The 17,346-nt window shown below is 37.9% G+C and overlaps 1 protein-coding gene across 4 annotated transcripts in view; it reads right to left on the bottom strand.

Moving 5' to 3' along the window:
* The window catches only part of pdzd2 (PDZ domain containing 2), a 112,100-nt gene that overhangs the window by 3,678 nt on the left and 91,076 nt on the right, over positions 1 to 17,346 (bottom strand). For all 4 annotated transcript variants that reach the window (XM_055199935.2, XM_055199938.2, XM_055199936.2 and 1 more), the window contains 5 exons: positions 14,988 to 15,132; positions 6,535 to 9,133; positions 3,211 to 3,328; positions 2,807 to 2,908; positions 2,301 to 2,574 (listed from right to left, as the gene is read on the bottom strand). In XM_055199935.2, the coding sequence (XP_055055910.2) occupies positions 2,301 to 2,574; positions 2,807 to 2,908; positions 3,211 to 3,328; positions 6,535 to 9,133; positions 14,988 to 15,132 (3,238 nt within the window). The remainder of the gene's footprint in view (positions 1 to 2,300; positions 2,575 to 2,806; positions 2,909 to 3,210; positions 3,329 to 6,534; positions 9,134 to 14,987; positions 15,133 to 17,346) is intronic.

The following is a 17,346-nucleotide window of genomic DNA, read 5'->3' as shown; positions in this document are numbered from 1 at the left end:
AAATGCATCCAGAATAAATCTGAAAATTTTAAAACAGGAAGGTAGGCCTGGTACTAGAGCACAAATGCAATATAGAAAAGACATGCTCAATCACACACAAACAGACACACACAAACACACAAAGGTATGACTGCCAAAGAGAGCATTTTTTACAGAATTTGGCAAAAAACAGCCACAGATGCAAAACAAAGATGTAAAATGCTCACACAGGTGCGTGCACAAGCACAGACACACACACAGACACAAACGCACAAACACAGACTCTTACACACACAAAGACACAGTAAAACTTACACACACATAAAGACAGAAACAAACAGTTATAGTCACAAAGTCACAAATACGCACACACACACACACACACACACACACACACACACACAGACAGTCACATACACACACATACACACACAAACACACTTACATTCATTCATATTTCTGTGGCATTTTGTAACAACAGACATTTCAAAATGCATCAAAAACTACAAACAATTCTACTATTTGAAATAATATCTATTTTTAATGTCCTTTCTAATGTTTTAATGAACATAAATTCACAAAATGTTTCACTAAAGTATTGATGTTGAGCAGTTGGCCACATCCAGTAAAATGAATGGGTTTCTATGGGCCTCTGCTGGTCGAAATGATTTATTTCCTAAACAGTAATTAACTTTTATGTTTTTTTTCTAAACACCAAATGGCCAAATCTAACAAATAACATCTAGATCAATATCTGAAAACAATTTAAAGGAAATTTAGTTCAAAATGTATGTGAATTTTTCATAAAAATTTGATATTTTACAGGTAAGCTAATAGTTTAGTTGAGGAATTGTAGGGTAAACATGTATAAAAGTACTTCATATCTCCCAAAACACAGCATTAATGTAAAGATGGGAAGTAAACAAAACAAAAATGATTTATTATTTGTATCCTTAAAAATGCATATATTTTTTGTAATCACTCTTTTAATTTCTGGGGTCTTTTTACCCACAAGGAACGCTAAGGTACACAGGAAAATAGGGGCTTATGAGGCTTAATATGTTCAATGTTTTAATTCAGTACATTATTTTATTTTTAAATTGAATTAAATAAATTGAAAAATAACTCGCATTACTTTTTAAAAAAAGTAACTCAAATATTAATGTGTACATTAATACATTTATAATGCATTACTTTACTCGTTACTACTTCAGTAAAGTAATATTACTACATAATGCGCGTTAACCTGCGAAGTGCATTCGGCACAGAAATACTCTTTAACACGTCCAACTGCTTTTTTGAGACTTGTGTTTAGCATGAGGAAACCAACTCTTAAACTGAGTTAATAAGTCAGAATGCATGAAAATAACATTACACCCCCCCCCCAAGTCACAACAGAGTTAACTATCTTTGAGTAATAGACAAAGTCAATTTACGACATAGTGAGACCTAGAGCAAAACCTAGTATATGAGGGGACAAGAGAGATGCAGTGAGACCTAGTGCAAGAACTGGATCTGAAGTTTTGATCTAACATTTCTGGCATAGCTATAGTTGGATCTATCATTTCAGCTGAATATAATATCCCATTTTGTTGATAGTTTTTTTTTTGGTGTAGGATGGTCGGGTGGCATACTGTAGGATCCATTTGATCTATCATGTCTTGTGTAGTCAGCAGGGTAATGCTGATCATTTTTTGGGTGTATCATGATGTTGATCTATTATTACTGGCATAGTGAGGCCAGAAATAATTATTTATTTCTTTTTTTCTACATTAAAGGGGCCATGGCATGAAAGTCAGACTTTTTCCATGTTTAAGTGCTATGATTGGGTCCCCAGTGCTTCTATCAACCTAGAAAATGTGAAAAAGATCAACCCAGTAACTTAGTATTGGTAAACCATTCTCTGCAAGCACATGAAAAAATAGGTCGTTGAAATTTGCCTCTCCTTATGATGTCATAAGGAGCTCTTATTATAATAATATCGCCCCTTAATCTGCACTATCCAACCACAGCACTGCCATTTAGTGCAGAGAAAAGCACAATTGAGTTTTAATTGCAACAAACCACCATCATTGTGATCAGTGTTTGCACTTCATCAGCTCATTTGCATTTTAAAGGACACACCCAAAACAGCACATTTTTGCACACACCTACAAAGTGGCAATTTAAACATGCTATAATAAATTATTTATATGGTGTTTTGAGCTAAAACTTCAAATTTGTGCTCTGGGAACACCAAAGATTAATTTGACATCTTAAAAAAGTCTTGTGCCATGGCCCCTTTAAAGGCACTTGTGTGTCCCAAATCTCTTGATACTTACTAGTTTTTTCCCCCCTGAAACTGTCTCTGTGTCCAGGGGAAGGGTGGACTTGAGTCTGAACGGGAAGTTCTGGTCTAGATGATATTGGTTCAGTATCTTTGCCCTTCTGTATGACCACTAATGCCTGTCTAGGCAGTCTGGTCTGATGAAGGCAGGACAGCGCCTCTCCGTGAGTAATCCCACTCATGCTGGTTCCATTTATTGACAGAACCCCATCTCCTCTGTTAATGGTACCTTCCACTCCCGCCACCCCTCGAGTAAACACCCGATGGACCTGTCAAAACAGACACTGAACCTGTCAGTCTAACTAAAGGTACAGTAATTGTTTAATAATCGTAGCTAAAAAACTCTATGCTTTACTAATTCTCAAACTTTTCTGTTTGTTTAAGAGGAAAGTCATTACTTTGAGTACCACAAGGGGGTGACAATGCATCATTTAATACAAAAAACATTTTAAACAATCATTTAAAAAGACTACATTTTTTACAAATACAAAAAACACTTACAGTGATAGATTTCTGTTCCAGATCTACTCCTCCAGCGATGCTGAAACCCAATCCAGAACCAGTCTCTTTGGTTAAGATAACAAAGTAAATGTCTTCTTTAGCCTAGACACAAAATATTAGCGAAAGATGTGATACATTTTTTTAGATAACAATAATTGCAGCTATTCTAATTTTACCTAGTTAAAAAAAGATAATATATAAAGCTATAAATAGAGCTCATAAAAATTATTTCTGTTAAGAGCGCTTCATCTGTAATAACAAAGCTGAGTGACACTTTGTTATTAAAAATATTAATAAGGGGAAACAAAACTGATTTGTGCATATCTTATCCATCTAAAAAAACTTTGAGAGTAGAATTGCAGATAGTCATTTGATCATTTGAACACCAAAATCTAACAAACTACCTCTGAGAGAGCATCTGTCTCCTGTATGAGAGTCGTCACATCCACTTTAGTTGTGAGGGAAGCCAGAACATCTTGCACCTTATTTTGGTCCAATGGAGAAGATTTAAGATCTTTCAAACTGTCATAGAGAGACATAACACAGATATCAACTGAAATATTGCCTAAACCAGGAAATGTGTTACATTTTTTTTAACTTGGGTAGTTTTCACCGACAGTTGCATGAATGCACCCCTACCCGCAGCCCATCAACCCAAATGCTCGGTCAAATTAACTCTTGGTGCTGTTTGAATTCACTTCAGGTGTGAAGAGGCAGCGTTTTTTACACAGACAGATTTATGAGGATAAACAAGGTTGGTAATAATATATTTATCCATAAAACCATTACTGTTCACCAGAAAAAGCAATATGTGTGACAACAGTCCAGTTTACAAACACTTTAAATTCTCCTGGGTTATTTTTAACCCAATGCTGGGTAAATATAGGACAGAACACATGTTGGTTAATAAATTTACCTATGCTGGGTTGTTTCAATGAGTTAACAACAACACCTGGCATAGGTTTATTTATAAACCAACATGTGTTCTGGCCAATATTTACCCAGCATTGGGTTAAAAATAACCCAGACGAGTTTAGAGTGCATGTCATAAAACGTTACTACATGCACCGCTATGGTCATTAGCGGATAGCTTGTTTGTTATGCCCACAGGATCGTAAATACGTTGGTTACCCTTTATTGTTTATGTTGAAAACGTCACCTTTAATAAAAATCTGACATTTTTGTCTAAATATATGATTTTTACGCAACATGATCTCACAAAGTTCCGTGGGATAGTCACAGAATTTTATGCAAATTTTTCTGTGGCTTTCTCACGGATTGGTTACTCAACTGCTTTTTCCTATTTTCAAACCGTTGTCGCTTCGGTTTAGGGTTAGAATTAGTATTTGCGTTAGTATGGCACTTAGTATTGGTTTATACTATTTTTTCTGATTTATTCTTTTATATTTTCTAAACTTTAAACAATTGTCGCCTGCCGTTGGGGTTAGAGTTAAGTTTGGGTAAGGATGTCATTTTTTATGTAAATCTAACCCTAAACCTAAGCGACAATGGTAAGAAAATAGGACAAAACACTTCAGTAACCAATACGTGGCTTTTTCTCTGGCCAATGCCGATGTTGATGTTTAGAAATCAGGGCCGCCGATGGCCGATATGTTTGGCCGATTTTCTATATGTACATAATAATCAAAATGTTCTCATCATTAGCAGATATTTTAAATGTAAAAATGTCACTATTTAAGTCAAAGTATTTTAAAAAATTAAGACTGGTCTTTCTGAAGAGTTTTACAACCTCCTCTGCACCATGCATTTATCAGACACAGATATTACCTGACACTCTTCTGTCATCATCTTTGATCAGTTTTTTACCATGGCTTTTATTGCTTTGTAGGATAAAATCCTTATTTGGTAGACCTGATAAAATATTTATTCATCATAAAGTTAACATAGTAAACTGTTTTTAATTGAGACTGTTATTTAGGGCAAATCTTTCTTAACACATTTACATTCTCATTTCTGAGGCGCTATAAGTGACTGATTGTGCTGACAGTGACGTCTTGTGAGTTTACCCCGGATTTCCACCGACTGCGCAACGGCTGCGAATCTGCTGCGGAACGGCGGCGGAATCAATCGGTTTCCATTCAAGTCAATGTGTGGATTACCACTGACTGCGTTCTGAATCCGTCACAGCTCCGGCCATCCGCAGCCCTCCGGAACAAACACGCAGAGCTTCTATTTTTGACGGATGCCGGACAGCTCCGCAGGGCGGGGCCATGACAATATCGCGTGATCATACCTGAATTCGCGAGATCTCGTGTTATGATCTGGGCTGTTCAAAGGAGTCAGTTCGAGAATCAGACGTGTTGTGTTCTAATCCAGGCTGAGCAGCGCAAAACTGTAAACAAAGTGTTACTGTAACAACACGAAAAACATTTCCTCGATGGATATGATTTGGTCTCCGACCTTTCGCCATCGAGTTTTGTTTTGAGTAATAAAAAGCAGGGAGACAGTTTAAAGACAGAAAGCGTGCGCGCGCGGCTCTGCTCTCTCTGTCACGCAAACAAAAATCATCATCACTCATTAATCACATGAAATGAGCCTAATCTTTGCACGGACATAAACCTGTCGCGCTGTTGTACTGGCTGCTTAATTCGTGCGATCCCGCCATCGTTTACTAAAGCTGTTTGTGAACAAGGCACGGCTGCACACACACACGGGACGGGAGCAAGCTGCTTGCAGCAAGAGGCAGCGTCACGAGTTCTACAACAACGCTTAGGTGCCCCGCAGATGCGCCTGCCTATTAATCGGCCTAATTTTGCAGCTAAATCGGCCAAAGCCGATTTTTTTAAATATGCCAAAAATCCGACAAATCGGTCGACCATTACGTGAGAATGCCACGGAAAAGAAAGTCTGTGGCAGGGCCACAGAAAAATGTTGACATCCATGAGAATTCCACGGAAAAATGAGCAAAAAATTCTGTGACTACCACACGTAAATTCGTGAGATCAGGTTGTTTTTACTATATATCGCATATAAAAACCTAAGCAAATAATTCTGATAATTAAAAATAAAGTTTTTAACCGTAGCATAAATTCCTTAAGCAGCTCCAAATACATTTGTGAACATCTTGTTTCCAGCTAAAAAGTTGCTTATCGTCCAGCTTACGTTGCAGGACTTCGACCTCAGGCACAGTAATATTGATGGAAGTTTGAGCGTGAGGGGGAGTAGTCAGGAGTGATGATGTTACTGCGCTCCGAGGTCGAAGTGCTCTTCCACCATACAATATAGTTCTCATTTTTTATCCGCTTAAAAGATTGCCACGTTTTATTCTGTGCAACCATACTTACTCGTGTAACTACTCATGTAACAGTCTTTAAATAGGGAAAACATTGAAGTGTTTGGTGGCTTTTAAATTCATTCCTGTTTGTATCCTAAGGAATGAATGGGGCTAGGCTAAATGCTAACACATTCACGATGCACTGTACAAAGATTAAGTGCACGCATTGAAAAAAGAAAGGTATCTATTAATTTGTCTAAGCTGAGATAAAAACATAGTCAAATATTGAAAAATGGTGGTGATTTCCTTTAAATAAAAATAAAACCATTCTTTGGGTTAAAAAAAAATTTGCTGGGTTAAAATTAACAGCCCACCTTGATGGTTCAATTTAGCCCAGCGTGTTCTCTCTCTTATATTTACCCAGCCGTTACGCTAAAACCAAATGATTTTTAAAGTGTAACATCGCACATTTACAATAAAGACATTTTCTCACCTTATAGACCAGCATGTGAGTCCTGTGACATGGTTTTCATGTTGCTCCACATTGCTGTCCGAACCAAAAGCCCCAGTGTCAACACCGCTCACCCTGGTCACAACCATGCACTGCGTGTTGTATAAAACTTGGTCTGGAGGCCTACGAGGATGAATCTCCAGCTCAGTCTTAAAGGTCACTTTTTCAGGGTCACTGGAAAAGTCCTCGGTACACAGCTTGTCCAGTTCAGGCATGCTTAACGCTCTAATCTCTCTCAGTCTGGAGCGTGACAGGCCTCCATGGGCACGGGCATTGCGGGAACGTAGCACTGGTGGTGTGTGTACTGTGGATTGGTTGTGAGAAGTGCAGTTTCTTGCTTTCTCCTTCATAACCGGCTCCGCCCCTCCGTTTGAAGGAGCCGATTCATGGTTAGAGGAAGAATTTTGTAGCTGGGGCATCTGAGATGAAGCCGAGCTTAAACTGTGCACACAAGAGCTAAAACTCCTCCTTAGTGAACGGCTGTCGCTGGACTGGCTGTTTACGATGTACCCAGACAGCCTCCGATTGAGAGGTGGCTTGGAATTAATGGCATAGCACGGGACGTCTATGCACCTTACCACAGAGCCATCAAAGCTGGCCAGATTCTCAAAAGACTGGATTCTTTGTCGAACTGAAAAAGGGTTTGGGTCTAGACTTCCACCAGGGTCTGTAGAATAGCTTCTCCGTTCTAGTCCTCTTAGGTAGAGTTTGGACGTGCTAACCTTGAGACTCGAAACAGCATCCTTATTATTTGAGTTTCTGAGGGGGTTTTCATCCTGACCATTGCAATACACTTTCTCAGCAGCTTCACTTGTTTTAATAGTACCATTTTGCTGCAAAGGACAATTTAAGGTATTGGTTGATTCTAAGAAGACTCCAAGAGAAGGTTCGGAATTTGATTCCTCCCTCTCGACTGGATTTAAAGTTGCAGGGCTTGCACGATGAACTTCCTTGTGTGCTAGGACAGGTGTGGACGATGAAGAAGTTGAAAGTCTTACTTCAATAAAAGTTCTTTGTGTGGTATTGACAGTGACCTCGGGTTTTGAGTCTTGCTCCTTTTGGTCAGGTTTGAGTTTTTCATGGCCAGCGCCAATAGGATTTGCTTTTAAAACACTGGACACATTTGCTTGACTTTGGTCAGTTTTACAAGAAACTCTAATCTTCTCAGAGGATCTGCTCGATTTTGGACTACCTATCTGTAAATGTTTTCTGGTGCTAAGTTTAGGAGACTGACTCGGAGAGTTGAGAGCTTTTTTATGTACTAGGCTTTCCATCCTGGTCGATCTAGCAACCGACTGTTCTTGCTCTTTGCATTTACTCTTAATTGTCAGACCCTTCAGTTTAGAAGAAGTGTTTGACTTTTTATCATCAAGTTTGAGCTTATTCCTCAGCAGGGGTGAGACGGGGTTGTCATTTGGGGATTTGCTTCCTAACGGCCTGGCGTTGTGAGTGGTGGATTTACTCGGTGATGATTTAGTGTCAACTTTTTCTCTCTCCTTGTCTTGTGTAGATTGTGTATTGGAGATCTTGCCACTGGTATAATTTGATGCCTTGGGCTCCGACACAGTTGACCTCGGCGGCACGTGCACAGTGCTCGGTTTCTCTGTGATGGGAGAGTGCAGCTTGGCCGTCCTTTCCTGACTCCTTGGTGTGACATGTCGGTCGCTCTGTGTAACACTTATTGGCGTCTGGCAGATTTTGACAGGTTCTGAAGTAGTTTCACATTTTACATCAGCATTGCTTGTTGAAGTTCGTGGAGAAACACACATTACCTCCTCCTGCTGTGTAGGAAAGTGTCCAGTATCTCCATTTAAAAGTGCGTCACCTGTAATGGAATCTTTATCCTGTATGGGAAGTGAAGGTGGGTTGTGGAGATCAGTATTGATGAGGGTCTGATCAATATTTTTGCTATCTGTAATACTGTTTCCATGCAGAAGAGAGCTGCCATCTGATTGGCTAAATGCAGGCTGATTGACAGTACTGAAACAGAGCTCAACCTCTTCCTCATCAGTGTCTTGAGGATCTTCACAGTGACCTTGAGGCTTGTCTGCTTTGACGGCACTGTCAGTGGCAGATTCGCTCTCAGAGTCACTGTCCTGCAATAGACTATACATACTTGGTTTCTCTCCCTGTTCTTTCCCTACAGGTACAATGTCATCTTCTAAATTACTAAAGTTCCTTGAGTAGCTATTTAAAAATGTCTTTCCTAGAGGAAAATTGCATGTGTCGTTTCCCACATCAAGCGCTGTGAAATCCACAAGATTCAGATTTGATGGTGTTGCAGTTGATGTCTTTATTTCCTCCACTGTACTGCTTTCTCCTGTATTTTCATTTAAGTCAACATTTTGATCTGTCTCTTTGTTTTCAGCTGAATTTAGTTCATGTATGATATCATCAATGTTAGTGACAGGCATTACTGATATCTGTTCTGCATTTGATGTTTCTGATGAAGGGCTGTCTTGAGCCACAACCTGAGTTTTGTCCATACTGCTTTTGTCCTCTGGGGGAAGTCTAGGTGCGTCCGATTTAGACAAGCCATCACAGCCAGAAGACATAATCAGGCTTGAAAGTTGATCTACAGCTGCAAAGGTGGACAAAATAAAATGGTTTAAAACACAATACATAAGGAACACTGCGAGTCTGCATTATTTTCAAAGGACCGGAGTCAAATATTACACCTATACCATGGTTACCACATACATTGCTCTGGTGTTTATTTTAAAACATTTGACAGGTCAAGTGTGCGTTTATCAAAAAATAATGCATACCTGTGAAAAAAGCCCTGTGGTATAAAAAAAGAATATACCAGTAGGGGTGCACGGGGCAAAAACTAACGCGGGGGTTAGTTGTAACACGGACCGTTTACATTGTTGCACAGGGTTGAGCAACGGTCTCCCACAAATTTATGGAAATTTATAAGAGTTATTGATGAAAGACTGTTTTGGTGGCATTTTAAGTAAATTTTTTCATCATGTTCATCATTTTTTTCAGTTTCTGAGTTGGGTGTGTATGATACCAAAACCAATGTGTCATCTTAAATAGTGTCTTGTTGACTAAAACATAACATCATTTTAAAAGATGTCTGCAGCTCTTAGCAACTTTTTTGGAAGGCCTAAAAATATTTTCAACCAGCGGGGTTAATTGTAACGCTGTGTTACAACTAACCCCTCAGCAATAACAATATGAAAACCGGTAACGTTAGCGTAATTCTTGCCATTGTTTTAAAGGGAAACACCACCGTTTTCAATATTTGACTATGTTCTTACCTCAACTTAGACAAATTAATACATACCATCTTTTTTCAATGTGTGCACTTTAAATCTTTGTACAGCGCTTCTTAAATGTGTTAGCATTTAGCCTAGCCCCATTCATTTCTATGGCTCCAAACAGGGATGAATTTATAATACACCAAACACTTCCATGTTTTTCCTATTTAAAGACTTTTACATGAGAAGTTACACGAGTAAGTATGGTGGCACAAAATAAAACTTTTTCTTTGGAGCCATAGGAATGAATGGGGCTAGGCCAAATGCCAACACATTCAAGAAGCGCTGTACAAAGATTAAAAGTGCACGCACCGAAAAAAGATAGGGATGCACCAATTCATCCAAGTTGAGGCAAGAACATAGCAAAATATTGAAAAACGGTGGTGTTTTCCTTTAAATAGGCTACATACTATGATTGCTGGCTGCCAACAAAATAAATGTGCCTGTCTTATCAAAAATTGTGTGTCAAAATGTATTTTTGTTCATATCTTTAATATTGATTGAACAAGGTCATGTCAAAGATTAAAATCATAATGAAATTAATGGCTAAAATAAGACTTTGATTTTCATCATCTCAGAATTTTATTCTGAGACTTTAGTATGGTTTTTACAGACGGGGTCACATATTAATCTTTTTTTGTCATAATTGTGCTGCTTTTTCTCAAATATTTAGACATTTGTATCCATTTATAATTGAACTTTGATTAGATTAAGGATGTATAGTGTGGATACCTGTCTATTATAGACAGATATATAAACAATCTCCACTTCATGTATATAGACAAAATAGTATTGAAATATTTGCCTGCAAAAATTTTTTTTAGCAAGTGTTACAACTAACCCCCTGCCTGTTACAATTAACCCCACCTATGGGATAAATTGTAACGTTTGCTCTTCTGTCATGTTTGGTGTAACTGTCCAAGAATGGTAAATAATAGAAACAAACTTCAAATGGTCATTTCAAACTCAATTTTTTTTATTGATCGAGCCAAAACCAAAAAGTGTTAGGTTGTTCCCCGCTCTCCCCTAACTGTACCTTCAAATGGTACAATAATTTTACATGTTTTAGGTCAGTTGTTATGAAAATTTACAGCTAAAAGAACATGCCGGTAAAAATATAGGAGAGCTATGTAAAACAGCATGACCAGATATGACTTGCATCAAGATTAGCTCTGACATCTTATCATATGTGCACCACTGGGGCCTGCAACACAAGCTACGAATTGACTCTGTTTTATGAATTAACATTCCACTGGAAAACTATTCCGACTATCACTGTTTCATTCTTTAGATATGCATATCGAAATCTATATCCTAAAAACACCCAGACCATTTATTTCACACACAGTCTGATATTTCACTGATTTAAAACACACTTTTGTCTGTTGTTCATTAGTGGAAAGAATCTGTGTGCTCAGTCTAGTAAAAGCCAGCTCCACACGACCAAAATCCACAGAAGAAAATTATTTAATTTGAGTGAAAAAATTAAGTGTAATTTTGAGCAAATCCAAGTTTTGTTGAGAGACATGATTAAGACATTTTTTATTCTTTCAGATAATACAGGCATTCATGAGGCAGCTCATATTTTCAAAGATACCTGAAGCAGAGGCCTCTGAAAATACAATTCAATTGCACAGAAAAACATACAATACGCAACTCACATTTTTCATTAGTATTCGATTTTCAAAACCACAGAGAATAAGTAGACATTAAAATAGCCTATTATACATAATCAATACACATAGCTGATAAAAACTTATGGTTATAAAAATGTATATCAGCATATGCTTATTTTATATGATGGATATGCAATGTATCGCCGCCAATCAGGTATAGACAAGAAGTGACAGGAAGGTGTAGACCAACACAGGCAGCCAAAACAAATACTAAAGTCCCACTGTAGTCCTTAAAACTAATATTGGAGCTTCAAAACAGCACATGTAAAAGTTTTTATCCCAAATTTAAGTCAACCCTGATTATAAGAAAAAAGTGTACCTTTTCGAAAAATGCTTAGTTAGATAGTTAGAGCTCAGATATAAGACCACATGGTTTATTGAAAGGCATTTCTATGAAAAAAGTTGCCCTATAGTCAAGTCAATATGGTAATTTCTTTATGCCTTAAAATCGAATGTAACTCTTGCTTCATTTAGTATACACAAGTGATGCGTGGGTTGATCCAAAATGAGCGGGTGCCTACGTTCATCCGCAGTTACGAGTCATCCAAAAATATTCTTAAAGTTGCAATGAAATTGAAATGAAAAACTATATATATATTTTTTAATATTGTGGTATTATTAACAAATGACTTATCTGTGAGCTTTATTATTTTAAAAAAAATTGTGTGTGCTCATAATCTTTAATCAAAAATGCAAATCTCATCCCCTCCTCAAAACGATCTCTCTTCACTTCCAGTCATATGGTATGGCAGGTGGGTGGGGTCCGGGGGAAGATTGCGATGATTAGCAATTAGCAACACGACCCAACTTCAAACGATCCAATCAGATCTCGATGGACAAATTCAAATCCAGCCCTGCCTTATTTCATTCCAGAAACCGTTTCATTCGGATATACGTCACCACGGGGACAATAAGGCAATCGCTACTTCCGTTTCACAGCGACTTTAATGTAATTCAGGTCGTGGCCAGTTGGGTCATTTGAAATAAAGATCCCAATTAAAGGAACAGTATGTAGGATTGTGTCCAAAACTGGTATTGCAATCACAAAACGTGTGGCTAAAACTGGTACTGCAATCACACAACCGGTGGCCAATACACAACATGACAACATAAACATCAGTTGAGGGCCGCAACTCCACTTTTTAAATGACAATATCCTGGCCAGACCACTGTTGTGAGTGATATAAGTATTTGAAATGAAAATTATTTCTTAATGTCTAGTGACATCAGGGCAATTTTATGATTAATTTATATAAATTTCTTACATACTGTTCCTTTAACTATTTTAAACATTACTACTTTTAAAAAATGCCGGCCAGGAAGCGGGTCGGGTACAATATATATTTTTTGCGGTCGGGTTAGTTGAAAACGTTGGTCGGGTGCGGGTTGTTTATACATTGACCTGCGCATCACTGGTATACGCACATCTATAAAAATGTGAATTAGTCCCTGCCTCCACTCAATCGCAGCAGCTCTGACCATAGATACATATGCATGTAGATTCGCATTCGATTTTTATATAATTTAATAATAAATAATAGTGCTAATGTACTGTCTTAAAGCAACACTATGTAGTTTCCATCTAAAAATGACTTACAGCTCCCCCATGTGGTTGAAAAGCGCAACAGTCCCTGGTATCAGACACTCTTCTGCAGGCAGGGGGAGGGGCGGGGCTGTGTGCTCTACCTTCCACCGCCACTTTCAGAGTGTGCTTGTAGCAGCTAGCAGGCTGCTCAGTTTGCAGCAAAAGTACAATTTGTCCAGTTAAAATTTTTTCTATCACTGAAATAATTTTAGAGACATTATTTAAAGGTAAAAAACTACATAGTGTTGCTTTAACATAGTATGGCTGTGTGACAATATGGTTTGTTTCTATTTATATAACAGTTATTTCCAGCCCTTGATTCTGGTTTATAGTTGTAATTTACTCTGCTTTGAGTTGTGCCTAATACTTTAATATCTCAGTTTTATACATTTAGTATCAGGGGGTCCCTGTTCCATGCCTCACTCATCTAAGGGGTCTTTGCACCGAAAAATGTTGAAGACCCCTGGGTTAGAGCATTTACACTTCATGTGTGTGTAATTTAGTATTTAACATAATTGTGTTTGAAAATTAGAAATGGGTTCTGTTTTAATGTACCCAAGTGTACCTAAAATACAAGAGTTTAATATACAGGTCTGTTTATTGATTACCCTTGTAAACTTATGTTTACTGTTCTTTTTTATAAATATAGTATTTGTATTAAATCTATATTCGAGTATAAAAATCTATCCGAGAATCGAAAATCTAATTCGAGAATCGAACCGATAGCTTGCGAATCGAAACCGAATCGATCTGGAACATCGGAATCGATACCCAGCCAATGGTGGTAAATGATAAATTTGCACATGGTTTGTCTTAAAGCAGTAAAAACTTGATTTTGACCACAGGGGGACTTTAAAATATTATGGACCTTAATCAGGGTAGGTGCCAAAGTTGATGCTTTTGTGAGAGATTTCAGTGAAAGCTACTGTTGTTAAGCTGTTCACAAAAAGGAGCATCAAAAATATGTCTTTCCAGAAATGGTGAAAATTATACAGGTACATATAATATGACCTTAAAACAGTACAACCCACTGAGCATAAATGGATGTTCAATTTAAATCTATTTTCATTTCCTTAAAATAAAGTATGGCTTCCACACTGAATAAGGTTTGTTAAACAGTTGTTTGCTAAGGCTATTGCTCTACATGCCAAAATCATAGATACATTTTCGAAGATCAAATCAGTACAGTGGACTAAAAGGAAATTTTATGTACTTATTACTTACAATGCATGTTGGTAGCAAAACAATAGTCAGAGCAATATTGCCAAATAATCTACATACTACATTGACTAAAGACAACTAAAAGGGTTAGAGCTGTTACTCTAGTCATCTACGTTGGCTACGGTAGTAAAATAATCAATAGTCACCATTGACAAATAGCCAGCAGCCTGCAGTTCCCTTTGAGCTGGTGTAGGGTACTGCCAGAAAGGGGAAGCCTGTAGTATTCCTATCTCTTTAAGGCAGCATGGGGAAAGACAGACTGATCTCTTTATTGCAGTGGCAACTATGCGTGTGCTAACAATGTCTTGTGATGGATAAACAAGAACTGTCTGTTATATGCTGTTTTTATAGAATTAGGAAATGGCTTGCGCATACTGAATCTGGCAGAGCACCACAGTCTGCCGGAAGGGAGGGGAATGGATGCAACCATCTACAGCAACTATGCAAAACACAGAGTTGACTACAAATCTTAATCACAGCCATTTCAGCAATTTCATATTGGTTATGACTTGCACTGCATATGAATAAAGTAAGAAAAAACTGAGTACAGTTTGCAACTGCATTGTACAGATGATGCATAATTGGATTAAAGAAAATTGGGAGTTAAGGTTATAAAGTTATTTTTAAATGGATCAACCTTATTTTGGAACATGAGCGGACATGATGAAAATGCTGACTGAAACTCACCTGAGACTGGCTTCTTTATTTCTAAAGTAAGTGTGATTGGCAGGTTACGCATGAGGTCACAGATCTCCTGATAGGTTGATGTACACACGGGGATGTCACCAATTGTTACAATCTCGTCACCGACACTCATCTTCCCTGAGGCTTCCTGATGAATAAAATGGAGATAAACTGTGTGACATATACCTCACATTTATTCTAAAGATCCTGCATTTACCCCAAACACCAACAGCTGTGTCTATTTTGGATGTCTTCCTGACATTAGTTTTACCCAAATGCTTTTTCTATCAAAAAGCTGAACTGTTAAATGCCAAATATTTTAAAATAAACCACCATAAAAACAAGACTACGCAACTATGTGTTAAAGAAAAAACATAATATTTTACTATGTTTTACCTCCATTTAGCCTAGCCCCATTCATTCCTATGGCTCCAAACAAAAGTTTTATTTTGTGCCAACATACTTACTTGTGTAACTACTCATGTAACAGTCTTTAAATACAGAAAACATGGAAGTGTTTGGTGTCTTCTAAATTCATCCCTGTTTAGAGCCATAGGAATGAATGGGGCTAGGCTAAATGCTAACACATTCAAGACGTGCTGTACAAAGATTAAAAGTGCACGCATTGAAAAAAGATAGCGATGTATTAATTCGTTGAGGTAAGAACTTTTAAATGGAGGGTGGGATCGGGATTTCAGTGCTAGTAGGCTAAAGTTAGCATTTTTCAAAGTCGCACACCCTACCTTTAAGTTAATTATGTTTTGTTTTGTTTTTGTCTATTTAAAGGACAAGTTCGGTATTTTACACTTAAAGCCCTGTTTTCAGATTGTTTATGATGGAGTAGAGCGGTTTTGACTGAGATTTGGACGTGTGATGCTGGCCCGAGAATTTTCGGGTGTTTGTTGCATCAGCCCCCACCTCTATAATGGCTGTATAGGTGCACTGGAACAATCCTTCCTAAAATGCATTAAACTTTCGTTTTCAAAGACATGAAACTCACCGAGTGGTCAGGGGTGTTCACTGACATGCTCACACAAAAATCGCTGCAAAAGATGTTTTCCAACAGGTTTTATCGTAGTTTTTGTCCAACTCCATTGACTTGTATTAGATGTGCTGTGAGGTATTACTCCGCGCTGGGAACGGTGTTTGTATTCTTGCGATAGTGGATTATCGCCACCAACTGGGCTGGAGTGTCTATTATTCAAGCTCTCAGCGGAATATACGGGTGTGAGGCGTTTGAAAAAATAGGTCCACAAGTTTACAACGAATGGTAAACACCTGTTGGAAAGCATCTTTTGCAGCGATTTTTGTGTGAGCATATCAGTGAACACCCCTGACCACTCGGTGAGTTTCACGTCTTTATAAACGAAAGTTTAATGTATTTTAGGAAGGATTGTTCCAGTGCACCTATGCAGCCATTGTAGAGGTGGGGGATGACAAAACAGAAACCGAAAATTCTCGGGCCAGCATCATATGTCGAAATTTCAGTCAAAACCGTTCTATTTCATCATAAACTATCTGAAAACAGGGCTTTAAGTGTAAAATATCGAACTCTTTCCCCGCCATTGACAAGTTATCTCATTAATTAAGAGAAAACGCTTCCCTGCCAAAGCTTTTATGACAATATATATTTCCACTATTATCCACAAGGTGGCGCTCTTACCGACCTTATAAAAAACACCACAGCATATGTATCCAAATGCAGTAAAGTTTGTTTTGATCTTCATTCTGATATGATCTCTAACAAAAGTCCTTTACTAAAGCTGAGATAATTGCATTTTTGTAGAAACCAGTGGCGGCCGGTGACTTCTTTTTTTGAGGGCGCTTGATGCGAAGTTCGTCACAACATGTATGTAGCCTGTCGTGTGTGTGGTTCCTTTTTTCAAAATATGTGTTTTGATCACAACTTGTATGTGTGTGTCCCTGTCAATACTTGCAAACAATATTTGGCAAAATTAATGCATATTAGAAATAACTGATCCTGATACCATGATATATTTTATACAAAGATATATCCATCTTTCTGACACTGCAAAAAATGATTTTCTACTTCGTATTTTTGTCTTGTTTTTAGTACAAATATCTAAACTTTTTTTTAAGTTTAAAAGAGACACTCGCGTTTGTCAGATACTCGTATAATCTCATGCGTATCAGAGTTTAGTGTTAAGGGAGTGTCTTGTGTGTATTTTGTGAACATGAGCGTCTCTTTTATCATAAATGGTTTTGACGCGTGTGTAACAGGCACTTATTTTGACAAAACACGTGATGCACACAGGATCTCTCGAGGCGCAGAACACATATTTTGAAAAAAGGAACCACACACCTGACACTCTGAACACTCATTTTGAATTAGCGCCCCTCG

The sequence above is a fragment of the Misgurnus anguillicaudatus genome, chromosome 22, assembly GCF_027580225.2.
Source record: "Misgurnus anguillicaudatus chromosome 22, ASM2758022v2, whole genome shotgun sequence".
NCBI classification, from domain to species: Eukaryota; Metazoa; Chordata; class Actinopteri; order Cypriniformes; family Cobitidae; genus Misgurnus; species Misgurnus anguillicaudatus.
Note: the sequence above shows the minus strand (reverse complement) of the source record. Positions and strands in the feature narration are given on the sequence as shown.